The sequence below is a fragment of the Diplotaxodon limnothrissa genome, linkage group LG1, assembly GCF_057381915.1.
Source record: "Diplotaxodon limnothrissa isolate DT_005_m linkage group LG1, D_limnothrissa_male_GT1.1, whole genome shotgun sequence".
Lineage (NCBI taxonomy): Eukaryota > Metazoa > Chordata > Actinopteri > Cichliformes > Cichlidae > Diplotaxodon > Diplotaxodon limnothrissa.
The window spans coordinates 20709135-20724474 of NC_140596.1; the positions used below are offsets into that span (position 1 = coordinate 20709135).

At 41.7% G+C, this 15340-nt stretch overlaps 1 protein-coding gene across 7 annotated transcripts in view; it reads right to left on the reverse strand.

The window, feature by feature from the left end:
* nfat5b (nuclear factor of activated T cells 5b) overlaps positions 1-15340 on the reverse strand; it is a 43219-nt gene that overhangs the window by 9095 nt on the left and 18784 nt on the right. For 2 of the 7 annotated variants that reach the window (XM_085377230.1, XM_085377145.1), the window contains exons 2-8: positions 14377-14502; positions 6514-7120; positions 5312-5498; positions 4025-4215; positions 3721-3893; positions 1497-1631; positions 1357-1409 (exon numbers count right to left, since the gene is read on the reverse strand). In XM_085377230.1, the coding sequence (XP_085233356.1) occupies positions 1357-1409; positions 1497-1631; positions 3721-3893; positions 4025-4215; positions 5312-5498; positions 6514-7120; positions 14377-14502 (1472 nt within the window). Of the gene's footprint in view, positions 1-1356; positions 1410-1496; positions 1632-3720; positions 3894-4024; positions 4216-5311; positions 5499-6513; positions 7121-7631; positions 8608-14376; positions 14503-15340 lie in introns of those variants that run through there. The other 5 variants (XM_085377398.1, XM_085377317.1, XM_085377547.1 and 2 more) reach the window with 4 other exon arrangements.

Below are 15340 nucleotides of genomic sequence, written 5' to 3' on the forward strand. Positions count from 1 at the left end.
AATTCTTTTGTCCATGAAACCATAAAGCTGCACTTTCTTTTTGCCTTATAGTCTGATTTGTCATAACTTTTCCGTTTTGTGGTAAGCTTTTCTTTGGCTGTCACTTCTTCACCCTGACCTCTCTTATTTGGCTCAGCAGAACTAAAATATATATCCTGCTGCTTTTACATACACACACATAACGGTCAGCGATTCTCTGCTCAATCAACCTCTCATATGTTTAAGCTTGCTGCGGGAGATTTCACTTGTCATGTTTGCATAGTAAGCTAACGATTGATAAGACGATGTCAGAGGAATTGGTGCGCAAATTATCATCACTCACCAATCAGTGCTGTCGCTCTCTATACACAGTTCGCGCGATTGCAAAGTGAAAGCAAAAAACAAGCGCAAATTCAAACGCGATTTCAATATGTCACATATTGACAGTGGCTCACCGATGCCAATGACATAATTACCCAGCTACATTTCTGAAAGAATGCAAAAGCATTGGCATATATTTTTCCTTCCTACAATAGCCCGACGGGCAGGGCAGAGATAGATTTTGGTAGCCCGACTGGAAAAATCGCTAGCCCCGGGACGTCGGGCTAGCGATTTTGCGAGCCCTGAAATCATATTTCTTACTCTCGCTGTAGACGATGGATTTGCAGCTACCAGATATTGATATTATTTTGCTATTAATATTAATCCTACATGCAACCCTCCCATTTATCCAAGCTTGGGACCAGCACTTTGAGTCCACTAGCATTCCAGCCTTGACCCTGGGATCTGATTGTGTCTGAGGCAGATGTGTTAGCCACTAACATGCAGCCATGTCAACTAAATATCAATGACAGTAGCACTTCCAGCTACCAGCAGCTGGTGGCGGTAAAACTTGGCTCAATAATGAAGAAGCACAGAAGACCATTAACCGACCAAAGTAATGCCAAATTATCTTTCAAATCATCAAAGCATAGTTAGCCGAGTTGGTTCATTCAATCATGTTTGTTCAGCCTTTCCAAACAATACACATCACAACTTCAGATAACTGTAAAACTGGTTTATGAGGGTGTCAAGGTCTTAGCAAAATGTGAATACTTTCATTTGGCAGCTGCAGATTCATCGCTCTGGTCATGTCATTTAACAAGAGCAAAGGTTCAGACTGGACTGTTGAGACACACTCAGTAATAGCCTTTAAGATGGAGTGTAATTAGGTCAGAACACAATGAGACTACTCAAACCTTTGAACAGCAGCCATTTAAGATGATTACATCTAAAGCCACTTACCAGTCTGAAATGGCTGCATCTATCTACTGAGCTCGTTAGCCATTACCATAATTGTTTGTCACAAAAAAGATTAAAAATAGATAAAAAACACACCTGGTGAAAAAGCTCCATGTCAATTTCAGCCTCTGCCTTCCATGACTTCTCATCTGAAACACAGAAACGATGTAAAGCATCAACCAGAGAAATGACCTCACCTATAATAACCATGCAAAACATAAAGCTTTACTACTGACCAGAGGCATTCTCGTGAAATATGACTTTGGTGTCTTTAAGAAAGTTTTTTCCAATGATGAAGACCTCCTCTCCACCCCTCACTGAACAGCTGTGCAGTGACTTTTTCAGTATTTCAGGCACTCCTGCTGGCTGGGCTGTAAACACAGCAGATACACGTCATGCATTTATGTTTTAAAGTTTTATTTATACGTGCAACCCAGGCAGAAATAAAATGAAATCTAACAGTAACAGCAAAGAAATTCATGCTGAAAGGACTGAAGCAGTGATTCAAAAAACTAATATGAAAACAAAGGGCTGCCCTTTGTCTCCGGTTCTGTTCATAATTTTTATGGACAGGATTTCTAGGCGCAGCCAAGTGGCGGAGGGCTTTCGCTTTGGTGGCCTCAGAATCTCATCTCTGATTTTTGCAGATGATGTGGTTCTGTTGGCTTCATCGGGTGAAGGCCTCCAGCTCGCACTGGAACGGTTCGCAGCCGAGTGCGAAGCAGCGGGAATGAGGATCAGCACCTCCAAATCTGAGGCCATAGTTCTCAGCCGGAAAAGGGTGGAGTGCCCACTCCGGGTCGGGGATGAGTTCCTGCCCCAAGTGGAGGAGTTCAAGTATCTCGGGGTCTTGTTCGCGAGTGATGGGAGAAGGGAGCCGGAGATCGACAGACGGATTGGGGCTGCAGCTGCAGTAATGCAGACGCTGCACCGGTCCGTCGTGGTGAAGAGGGAGCTGAGTGTAAAAGCGAAGCTCTCAATTTACCGGTCGATCTACGTCCCTACCCTCACCTATGGCCACGAGCTGTGGGTAGTGACCGAAAGAACGAGATCGCGGATACAAGCGGCAGAAATGAGCTTCCTCCGAAGGGTGGCTGGCCTCTCCCTTAGAGATAGGGTGAGAAGTTCGGCCATCCGGGAGGGGCTCAGAGTAGAGCAGCTGCTGCTCCACATCGAAAGGAGCCAGCTGAGGTGGTTCGGGCATCTGACAAGGATGCCCCCTGGGCGCCTCCTGGGTGAGGTGTTCCAGGCATGTCTCACTGGGAGGAGGCCCCGGGGCAGACCCAGGACACGCTGGAGAGATTATATCTCTCGGCTGGCCTGGGAACGCCTTGGTATTCCCCCGGACAAGCTGGAGGAGGTGGCTGGGGAGAGGGAGGTCTGGGCCTCTTTGCTTAGGCTGCTGCCCCCGCGACCCGACCCCGGACAAAGCGGATGACGATGGATGGATGGATGGATGGATATGAAAACAAAAATTTCTAAGGAGATTGGCAGCTTTGTTTTGCCTTTTCAAATTAAAACTTTCAGTAAATATAAATATTTCAAAGATATTTTATCAAAAATGAAAAACTGATCACCAAGTATTGAGAAAACTGTAAATGCAAATGCTTAACATACCCTTTACCTTCAACACTGATTTTGGGGGGCATTGTCTACACACACACACACACACACACACACACTTCAAAGGATATTATTAACCATGTCAACCTTAAACATAACCATTACTTTCTCAGATCTAACCCAATCTTATAACTACCTCGTCAGGTCATGAGTTACAGTCTCCATAATATGACTGTATAAACAGATTTAAGTCCCCATGATATGAGTAATATCCGCCCCCACACACGCACACGTACAGACATGCACACACACTAAGATGCCAAGCAGGATTACTGTTTTTTCTTGTTTCGTGGAAAGATATTTCCCTGGGTTGTATGCTGGCTCCGTGTAAACAATAGAAGTTCACACACCTATTGTTTCGTCCTTGCCCTCTCTTTCTCCCCACTCTCAGAGCAAATTCTCCCAAATCCACTGACACAGATATTTTTTTACGGCCCTAAGCGTCTTTCCTGTTTATAAAAACAACCACACCTTTGTACTTCTGCATTCTGTAGGCATTATTAAACAACTCAGTCTAATGGGATCTTTGTCTCCTTCCTCTCCAAATGTTGATATCAGAAGACAATAGTCTCCTGATCTCTGACTCTAAAAATGGAGAAACAGGAGCTGAAAAAAATTCAGTTTACATTATTATAGTCATTATTAACAGGCATGTTACAGGTCAGCTACCCATTTTCGCACACTTAACCTGTCATAACTACATGAATATCGTAAATAATACCTTGTAATTAAACCTTGCTGGATAATTTTCTGCACAAAGTTTTTTTAAGTGGTTTAACTAATATACCGACTTCACAACATAGTATTTCCAGTCAAAGTATGAGAAAAATGACTTACTACACAGGATTGGAGATGAGGGAGTCTGTAGTGTAAGCACTGAACCATCTGGACGGGGGATGTTGACCCGAAACACGAGCCGAGCACGTGTGCTCTTCTTCTTTGATCCGGCCACCCCAATGCGAGCCTCTACATCAGCGTTGCGGAGCTTCAGGATCCCAACACAGTCCACCCTGCAGTGAGGGGCAGTGTTAACTTGGGTTTACTTGCTCTCAAGAGGATTTTGGCAATTATAAGGAAATGTTCTTAGTAGGACTAACAACTATCACTTAAATGACACAATTTCAGTTTTAAAAGCACGTACGCTAGGGTCATGTTGGAGCTTGGATCCAGGGACACTTCGATAACAGTTGTGCCTTCAATATCAACCTCCTTGCAGGCTGTGGTGTTGCGACCAGTAACCCTGCAGGCTTGGTAAAACCCATGAGGCTTCACGCGGCCGGCATCGGTGCCAACGAACACCTGCAAAACCACTGGCTCGCTCACTCCCTCCAACTGTGCAAGGCAAAAACAGATGAGCAATCAAACGGAGCTCATTGTAGATCTGCTGTGTCATAACATTTTCATACAAAACTATGGACTATGAACTGCTTATTTCTGAAACTTCTGTGCTAATAATGAGCTCCCAGTTTACACTATTCCATCATATAATGCCCAATCAGTTCTGTGCATTCAGCTGAACTTGTGCATCTTCACCTACCTGCCCTGACATTGATGGTGTCAATGTCTTGCTCAAGGACATTGTTAGCTTAATTTATTATTGGATTCTGCTTTCAGATGCAAATCGGTCAGCTTTAGTTCTTTATGGCTTTGGTGATTGTTTTATCAGTTTGGATTCACCTGTCATTTCTGGGCTCTGGCTGCCTTGTGACCATCTGCAGAACCTGGGCAAATGAATGATCAAACACAAGACAATGTGCCTGTTCTGACTAACGTCTGGTTTTTGTCTGCTTTTGAAGTCGGTTAACTACAGCTCAGCTTTAGTCTGAGCGAGTACATAAAATTTAATTCCTTTTTCATCAAGCTACAGCTCCTTAAAGCTTAGGTCCCTGTTTTCACACATGAACTCAAGTGAAAGTTGGATTCCTGATAAGTGACTGACAGTCTGAAGGAGCTGATTTCCTCATCCAACGTCCTCATTTGTGAACAGCAGTGAGAACTAACAGTCTCATGAAATATTACAGACTCTGACACTTCATTTCATCCTCCCAAGGACGTGGATATCCACTTGAACACAAGTGGAACACTTCACAAAATCATTGTCAGTGAACACAGTCCAGACCCATCACTTGGAGAAAACATTTGATATACGTAAAACACAAGAGGCCTATCTGTTAGGAGGCTCAAATGAAAATTGAGGGACCATTTTGCTTTCAAAATGACAGCAACTTGTCTTCTCAGTTCAATACAGTATTGTTAAAAAAAAAAAAAAAAGTTGTAGGGAAGCCCAGGAGTGCCCCAACTTCTTTGGAAAATGTTGCAAGTAATAAATTCAATATCAGCACTTACTTTCACCTTATGCTAACGTTAAACACAGGGATGCTAAAGCAGTAGAATTTCAACATTAACTACAGAGGGGTTTTACAATTACCTTTACAGTAGGGAAGCCCTGCTGAGTGCGGTCCTTCACGGATCCTCTGCTGCCTTCAGTCAGATAGCGGGCTCTGTGTTGGGTCTCAGGCTGGACGAGGATCTTCAACTCTTTCCCCTCACTCTTTTGTGGGAACTGCATCGAGAGAGTTCCTCCTTTCTGAATAGTAGTCTGAGGTTCATCAGAACTGCAGCAAAGACCAATTTGACAGAGACACGAGCAGATGATCTCTAATTCTAACGTTTTCATGTAGCCTATGATGGATTAAAAGGTCTTCAACTTAATCCATGCAAGTGTTTGCAGCAATGTTAGGTTCAGAACCCCAGTTTAAATAAAAAGAACCCTAACAGTATTATATATCTGTATGCAATTGGCTGGGGTTTGCTGCAGTACATAGCTCTCAGTCACAACAGTGAAACTGCTCTGAAGTTGCCATGGCGCTCTAAGCAATGCAGAGTTCAGAGGGTGTCCATCAACCAAACATTTTCTATCCCCAGCTCCTAAAACGTTCAGCCTTATCTGTTTATTTAATCTGCTCTGCTTATCCTAGGTCTTTGAGAAGGGCTCTGTGATTCACTGTGGCTGACCATTGTTTGTACTTCAGTATCCTGCCCCTCCCTCCCCTCTGATCTAACCGCTCTCCTTCAGTCAAAGTGTGGTGGGAAATTTAGAGCCAGATCAGTTTGGTAAAGATTTCCATCTGTCGGTGTGTGCCAACGTATCATTTCGTGATACTACCTCCTTCTACAATAACGATGAGGGCTGAGCAAAATTATTAAAACGGGTCTTTAAAGTTATAGTCAGAGAAAGGCTGAGTACCCAAGTAACTACTAAAGGGCTGGTGCAACTATCAAAGGAAACTATTAAATGAACAAAAAGCTAGCTAACAAGTGAGTCAACAATGTCCTAAATCAATGTGTTTTCTTTACTTACTGATAATGTAACATCATTTATTTCAAAATCAATTCTATTTATATAGTGCCAAATCACAATAACAGTTGCCTCAAGGTGCTACAATAGTACAGAAAAAACAGAAAACCCCAACAATGATATGACCCCCATGAGCAATCGCTTTGGCAACAGTGGGAAGGAAAACCTCCCTTTAATCAGGAAGAAACCACTGGAAATATTTTTGACAACTCCATGAAATGTCGAGAGGCATGTGACAAATTTCTGGTGATCATAATACAAAAAGTACAAACCTTCCTTTATGTCCTCCCTTGCTGTCAGGGCCTAGCTGCGACAGGACAAAGTGTGGGCCTTTGGCACTGTCTGCATCAAACACATCCATGCTGCCCTCCCCTGCTGGCGCCGTCTTAGGGCCAGGCCTTTGACGGGGGGTACGTTTGCGGGACTTCCGTGGCACCTCTGTGTTGTCATTGTAAGACAGCGTGCTCGTCACACTGAAGTTGGACAGAGATTCATCCATCCAGATGCTGTTACTTTGCTCTGTATCCTGGGTCCCATCATCTTGGCAGGACATTTGGCTGTCATCAAACAAATCTTCTGGAGGTGGCGAGATGTTCAGTACGGTGCGACGCTTTGATGGAGTCAGTGGGTGATGCAGTGGGCCTTCCTGGGTTGTTACACCTTTTCCTCCTGCTAGCTCGCCGCTGCCCCTGCCGTTACCATTTCCACGTTCTGCTCCAGCAGCCTCTGGTACCACTTTGGTACTCCTGGTGTCGTCTGGATCAACATTACTGTCTTTAACTGGTTTCTGGTCATTGGTTAGATTACTGGAATGCATGGTGGAGCTGGAAGAGGTGGAAAAAGCACTGCGAGGGCCTTCCATGGTCAGAGAAGAGGCATCTACAGTGCAAATAATTAGATAGTTAATACAGGCATCTCAACTAATGTTGGCTAGTAGTCCCAATTTTACAGCAAAATAGTTTTTTTCTCTGTTTCAATTTTTTTGTTGCTGATTTTATTACATTTTTTTTATATGTTGTCATCCAAAAAAGAAACTGTGTTGTTACTAGATCTTACATACAAATGTGCATCTGATTCTGATGAAGTTATAAATGTGGAGTATTTGTAGCACAGTGGAGGTGTTATGTCAAGAAGACTAAAAACGAAGACAAAGGTTGAGCAGGCCACTATATTTTATTTCAATGTACTGTAATCAACTTCAAAAACAACAGAAATTCATTATTGCTAGCATTTTGTGCATGCTCAAATAAAAATCTCGACAATAATAATATTGTACAATATGAGGCATGCCAATTATGGGAACTTTTCATTTATTTATATCTTGCTTTCTATCAGTGTTCATTTTGGGGACTGAGCGTAGCCGCTGAGACAAAATAAACAAGCTTCTGACCTAGGAAGCAGAGAACTGCAGACCATTTTCTGCATATAAAATGCAGACACTCCCTGCTTCATAGGGAACTTCCTGGAATATAAAAATGAGACAGCAAATAAGCAATAAAAGCTGAACAGTAAAAAAACGTATTCAGATTTTATTAAAAAGAAGAGAAAAAAAGAAATCAATAGAACAGGGAAATTTTTTTGGCAAAAATCATGTTGCTTCAACATGCTTATATACACTGATCAGCCATAACATTGAAACCACCAACATAACAAGGAATACAGTGGTAAATGTGAGGGGAGTGGGACACATTAGGCAGAAAGTTCTTGGAGCAGACGTGTTAGAAGTGAAAGAAATGGGCAAGCACAAGGAACTGAGTGATTTAATGCAGTGGCCATCCTGTCCCATGTCTCTGGTACAATGTGCACATAAGCAGGATCGTGAGTCCTGTTGACGGTTGGGTGCGTGCACCTCTTTCACCTGGTAGCAGCAGGACGCACTATGGAAAAACGGCAAGCCACCAGAGGCAGTGTGACACTCCAGAGAATATTAGCTCCTAACAATCTTGTGTATTGTTACGTTGAAGCATGTCACCTTTCGAGACACTCCAGCAGACCATGCAAATGCATTCACTGTATTTCAGCTTCCACCAGGAGAATTGACACTGCAAATGTGCTCTGGAATGGTTTGAGAAGCATAAACAGATCAAGGTGTGGCCTGAAAATTTCCCACATCGCAATCTCAGTGAGGAAGGATATGAAAGAAAGAAAAAAAATAGCGTGATCTACAGATCACGACAACGAAGGCTCTGCTGCTGACATCTTGGTGCCTGGAGGACACCTTTAGAGGTTTTGCAGAGCTATCGTATTTGGCAAGCGGTTTTAATGTTGTGGCTGGTTGGTGCACACTGTTATTTCAAAAATATTCAAAAGAGTTTAAAATGAACTATATAAAGAGTGTGGGGAAAGGATGGTTAAATGGTATGGCGTTATTTTTGTGCCACTATTCTGAGCGCACGTATAAAAAAAAATTGAGCACACCTAAAAAAAAAGTTTGCAGGTGCAAGTGTTGTATTTTGAGGAGAAATTTATTTTGAGCAAAGAAAAGCTGAATTTGAGTGAACAAAATTCATTCCTGCGTGCAAAAAATGTATTTCAGTGTTTGCTATTATCCATACACACACACACACACACAAAAGCAGCCCCTCAGTTTTTGCATTTGCGCTCGCTCGCAACGTGTTCCTCGCGCTCTCAACATTTCTGCCCATGCGCGCTCAACTCTTTCTCTACACCGTTATATTTGTGACACAAAACCAGCCAATCACAGACTTGGATGCAAAAAAATCTGATTGGCTGTTCTGGTCTCCAATCAGCTCGAAATGACAAAATGCAATATCCCAGAATCCATTTCGTCCAAAACTCAAACGAGGCAGTGGCGGAGGAACACAGAGTGGCGGAGTTTGAAATATTACTCTTTCTGGGTCACAAAATAAACTTTTAAGATATTTTCATGCGTGAATGTTGCTGTGTAAACTTCAAATACCTGCTCGATTCATCAAGACATCACATATTTGCATAAGTGCTCTAACGTTTTCGGAGATGCCTGTTACCCACCAGCTGACCGCATAGCTGGACTGGCCATTGGGCATCCCGGGCATTTGCCCGGTGGGCCGATGATGATTTTTCATTTTTATGTTTGTTTGTTTTTGTAACGGTATAAACAATGAAAGGTGGTGGATTGGCCAATTGGTCATGATCAACTCTGGGCTGGACCAATTACAATACATCCGTATGGAGAGGAAAAGGAACGCGATTTGTTCTGGACTTCAGCAAGAATGAAAAAAAAGACAAAGCTGGAGTTATTCTGTCTTTACGTTGCACAGCTGCCTCTTCTCCCCTCATTCTCTCTCCCTCCCTCTCCTGTTGCTACGTCAATCATGAAACTGATCAATGATCAGCTGATCGTCTCTCTTGTTTGTATATCTCCCACTTTGCGCCAGAAACAGGAAACCAGTGGATGTTGCGCTAAACAACAACAGCAGCACGTTCAAGCTTGATAAGCTGTTGTTAGAATTTATTTAAAATTAATTTCTAGTATCAGCTGATGTTTGCTGGAGCCACAGCTGTATAAGCTGCTGCTCATGATATCGGTTTGGAAACATGAAGGTGATACAAATCATACATATATACCAACAAGACAGTGTACGTCACTGTCACAACAGCGTTTGTTTTAGTTCAAAGGCTTTATGGTTTTTCCTATAATACCTGGTGGTGTAGTTGGTGATTTTTTTGTCAGTTCAGCCTTATATATTACGTTTAACCCGAGTGACCACCCGGTCAGCTGGTGGGTAACAGGCATCTCCGAAAACGTTAGAGCAGTTATGCAAATATGTGATGTCTTGATGAATCGAGCAGGTATTTGAAGTTTACACAGCAACATTCTCGCATGAAAATATCGTAAAAGTTTATTTTGTGACCCAGAAAGAGTAATATTTCAAAATCCGCCACTCTGTGTTCCTCCGCCACTGCCTCGTTTGAGTTTTGGACGAAATGGATTCTGGGATATTGCATTTTGTCATCTCGAGCTGATTGGAGACCAGAACAGCCAATCAGATTTTTTTGCATCCAAGTCTGTGATTGGCTGGTTTTGTGTCACAAATATAACTGTGTAGAGAAAGAGTTGAGCGCGCACGGGCAGAAATGTTGAGAGTGTGAGCAATACGTTGTGAGCGAGCGCAAATGCAAAAACTGAGAGAGAGGGGCTGCTATTGTGTGTGTGTGTGTGGATAATAGCAAACACTGAAATACATTTTTTGCACGCAGCAATGAATTTTGTTCACTCAAATTCAGCTTTTCTTCGCTCAAAATAAATTTCTCCTCAAAATACAACACTTGCACCTGCAAACTTTTTTTTACATGCGCTCAGTTTTTTTTTTTACATGCGCTCAGAATAGTGGCACAAAAATAATGCCATAAAATGGCAGATTATAAACAAACAGTTACACTGGTCTTGACATTGTTGACGTTTGGATGAATCATTGGTTTACAAGAAAAAAAAACGGTTGGAAGAAAAAAAGAGCGCATAAAACGCATGAAGATAGTGTCATTTTGAGCAAGTATCATGAGACAAAAACACATATGATCAGAAACCACAATACAGAATTGCCAACAAACAAATGAGAGCAAATGATTAATACTTCAAACAACAAATTTTTTCTCCAAACAACCAGGAAAACATCAAAACTATGGCTGTTTCTCGCAGGACATCATGCACAAATTGCTTGATAGTAGTCCCCCATATTGGACGTGAGACAACTACATGTCGCGCTGGGGGTCGGGGTTGTATTCTTTGACTGGCTGGTGAGGTGAAATCAGTCAGAAAGAGGCTGCTTCACCAAAAACCTCTTTGTGATTGCATTGTTCACTATCAGATAGCAGTGGCTGCCTGTAGCTTGCATGGACGATGCCGACTTGTCTTCAGATGCTTGCTAACTACTCAAGTGAAATTTATTTGCATAGCCCTGTTCAGACACCAGAATGCTTTACAGAGGGACATTTAAAACTTTTAAACATATCACCTTATGACACGTGTACAGTCGATCCTAGGAATGTAAAGGCAATAATCAGAAGTTAAAAAACAAACAAACAAACAAACAAACAAACTTCACAGATGTCTTCCTACTTTTATCTGGCACAATAAAGTCTACTACAGATGTAACAGGCAGGCATTTGCAGTGACAAACTGTAGGAAAACTTGAAAAAGTGTAACGACAATGGAAAACGTTCTTTCTAAGCAAAAAGCTTTACCCTGGCACTGGAGCCAAAACATTTCAAAAGGTACAAGTTTTACTTTGAATGCAAAAGGTCTCCATGTCTGGTTGGTTTTGCACTTTTCAGAGTTTCACTACCGCTTGTAGAACAGCCAGTGAGTGTCTGTGAAAAATTTTTAGTCTGTTCCATGCAAACTTTAGGCGACCATGGCAATCTGTCACCAACCAAAGCAATTGCAAGGTGGTTTATGCCAATTAGTCAAGGAACCCCAAAATCTCACAAGTGATGGGAATAGACCACGGGATGTTTAGCTGGTCTCTAGGCCTGTGTGACTGGGATCTTATTCACTTGACCTAATATTGTCACATGTCCAAAATGGTAAACAATTTAATGTCAAATGGTTAGCAGTCATGTGACTGCAAAACATCAATAGGTACGAATCTATCAATGAATTATTTGGTCTACATCAGTGGTGGGGAACTCCAGACCTCAAGGGCCGGTGTCATGCAGGTTTTAGATGTGTCCCTGATCCGACACAGCTGAGTTAAATGGCTTGAAGTTCTCCAGAGCTCTGGTACTGAACCAATCATTGGATTCAGGATGATATCTAAATATCTACCAGGAGTGGGGAACTCCAGGCCTTGAGGCCCAGAGTTGCCCACCCCTGCTCTACATGAATTGCTTGTGGAAGCAGTGACCTGTGACTGGTATTTTAAAAAAAAAATCAAAAGTAGGCAGGACAGGAAAATATTTATAAAAACCAAAAAAGGGGGTAAAAAGCCTGGGTCAGGCAATGAATAGAACCTACCATAAAGTCTGTATCATAGCAGTCTGTACTGTCAAAGTCCCATGCATGCAAAAGTGGCTGACTTGATTTTGGAGTCTGGAGCTCCTGGACTGAGCCCACCTTGCTTGCATTATTACCCCTAAGTGTTCATCTCTCCTCGAATAACTACTAAAACAGTCACTTAAAAGTCTCAGGTCAGCTGAAACATTTGAATAACTTCAAATATCAAGTGAACATAGAACACCAAGTTAAAACATCAAAAGATAAATTAGAAAAAATAAAATAAAATCAGTGACACAGCACTTTTTGCTGTTTCTTTGTTTTTAGAAGCACATGCTGAGATTTTTAATTAATCTCTAGAATCTTTGCAAAACTCTCATGTGTTAATTTCCACCGTGAAACCATAAACCCAACTGCAACAATGGCGGGTAAAAGATATGCTTATCTTCACACATTCAACAATCTGTGGCTCACCCTCCAATCCGGATCTAAATCTGGAGCTCTCAACAAGCTAACAGTCCTCAAAAAAAATGGGCAACTTTTACTTGTGTAGGAAATAGAGCTGGGCGATAGAACGATAACGATATGTATTGCGAAATAACTTTTCCTCAATAGAAAAGTTAAACTATTGCGATAGGCCTCATCTCTCTTGTCCTCTTTAAAAAAAAAAAAGAAAAAAAAAGAACATCAGCCAATCCAAATTAAGTAGCGCAGAGCCGAACCAATCACAGCCGCAGCGTCACGTCACGTGACTTGTTACCCGCACATGTGTATTTGTTTGGGAAGCAGCCAGTGGTAATGGAGGAAATGAGTGTGCCAACTAGAGAAAAATCAACCGAGCGTGACTGAAGGTTACCGAAGAAAAAAATGATGATGGTTCCAACGCCGGAGAGATTGTCGAGCGGAAGAGCCATAGAAGTTCCGTAGTGTGAAGGTATTTCGGCTATTTCAAGTCTGACAAAAAAAAACAGAGTAGCGCGCACTGTAAATTGTGCCGAAAGCAAGTCTGGAAATACAATAAAGCGGTGCATGCGCAATCTCTGACTGAACGCGCTAATTCGTCATTCGGCTTTTGTCAGACTAAAGTCACTGTTAAAACTGTTTGAAAAGTTAAGCTATACAACAAGGAGAGATTGAGAATTTCCTTTTAGTTCTCAGTTTATTTGATATTGACAGTTAGTCAATTTTGTTTGTTCTTCTGTAAAACAAACTAAGATTTATTTTTAGAATTAATATTTTGTTTGTAAGTGGAACTGACAATTTAGTCTGTTTCGTTTGTTCTATTCTGAAACTTAAACGCTTTAGCGGCTGCTTTTGTGTAGTTTGCAATATTTGCCTTTATTTATCTGAAAAGGTCTCATGTTCCTTACGTACATCTACCCAGTTGAACTTATTATGGGAAATAAATATTTAAATCAAAACAAGCTGCTGATTATTTCACATTTTACTTGTGAGTAACGGCACATTTAAATCTTACAAATATAGTTATTTGGCTTATATCGTGATAGATATCTTTATCGCCTGAAATGAAAAAAACATATCGTGATATGAAAAAATCTTATATCGCCCAGCTCTAGTATGAAATAGTCATTAGCTGTTCATTTATACTGGACTTCCGTGTTGGTCTATTAAGAAGATTTTCTTCTGTAAATAATAGCTCCACCTTGGAACTGCAGAATGGTCAACAAGGTGATTACAGCCATTCAAAGCTTCTTAATTCTCTGGAAAAAAGGCTAAGAAAAAAAAAATGGGTAAGTAGATTTAGTCTGTGGGGTAATGAATAACAGGCCTTTGCCGGGGCCTCATATTCTTATGGTCTACAATCGTTCTACTTTGCAGTTTAATTACCATTATGCACTAATATCATTGTCTTAAAACATGTGCATAAACCATATTTCTAAACTGTTGCTACAAGAGACCACAACATATAGTACATAGCAATGTGAATACAGGCAGCTAGCTATGTTCAGCTGCCATTAACTTCCCTCACCAGCCTTTTATTACTGTTTGTTTTGTTTTTTTTCCTTCACGTGAGAATCACAGAGGAGCACGATGGTTGCCTGACTGGCTTTCTTGCCACATGCAGGTGTTTGTTTGCCTGAAGGTACAGACTATAACATGAGTTGTACTTTTTTCAGGGTGGGGCATGATCAGTCCTGCTTGCAGAGGAGAAATAAGGATAAGAGAAGCAGGATCCTACCTGATGCTAGAGAAGCTGAAGGGAGAGGCCCTGCCTCTCCGCCGCTCTTTTGACTCATGACTTTTGGGCTTTGCTGAGTGGATGAAGGCAACTGCAGCTCTCTGGGAAGAAGGTCATACACTGACTCTGTTGTGAAAGGAGGGGGGAACCAATAAAAGCGACAGTAAGGTGACAGATTTACAGGATCTCAACAGCTTTTGTTGAGCACCATCAAATGTGTCAGCTCCATGACCGAGTTGTAAACGGGAAACCTGAAAGTGATTAAACCTTTTTGGTTTTGGCTCATATGTTCTTCTGAAATTATATAATTACACAGCAATGTCATATCACCACTCTTACACAGTCATAAGAACCACCATGACCTTCTTGGCAATGACTCCAACACAATGACACACAAATACCCATGATACAAAGCTAGGGCTATTGGAACAATGCACTGGAACATATTTCACCATCAGTTCTGATGCCAAACGCGTCTTCACCTTTTCACTAAAGCCAAAGCCTGTCACAGGCTGCAAGTATGAATAGTCATGCCACACCTTTCACCCAATTTGCTGACAGACTAAAAATTCAAGGGGAATTCAAAGCTATATAATGTGACTGACATTAGATGGAAATGTATGTAAAGAATCTTTGCATATCAGAAAAGCAGCATCATGGTTTTTAAAAGATTTACAAATTTATCTCGTATCTTCTGTAAAACTACTGATGTCACAACAGACAGATAAAAATAGCATAGCTGCAGCCAATGCAAAGATATTATCTAATTTACCACATTCTTCTTGCTTGTTAAAGCCTGGCGGCTATAATGCAACATGCTACTAACAGTCCAGCCAGAGATTCAGGTGTGTTCTGTTATACTACAGAAGGCACTAATGTTGCCTCGGGCTAATGGCTGTAAACAGAGATGATAGGTCGCCACAGGGGTCATGGAAGTTCACTCTCTTTTAACACCTCTCCCTTT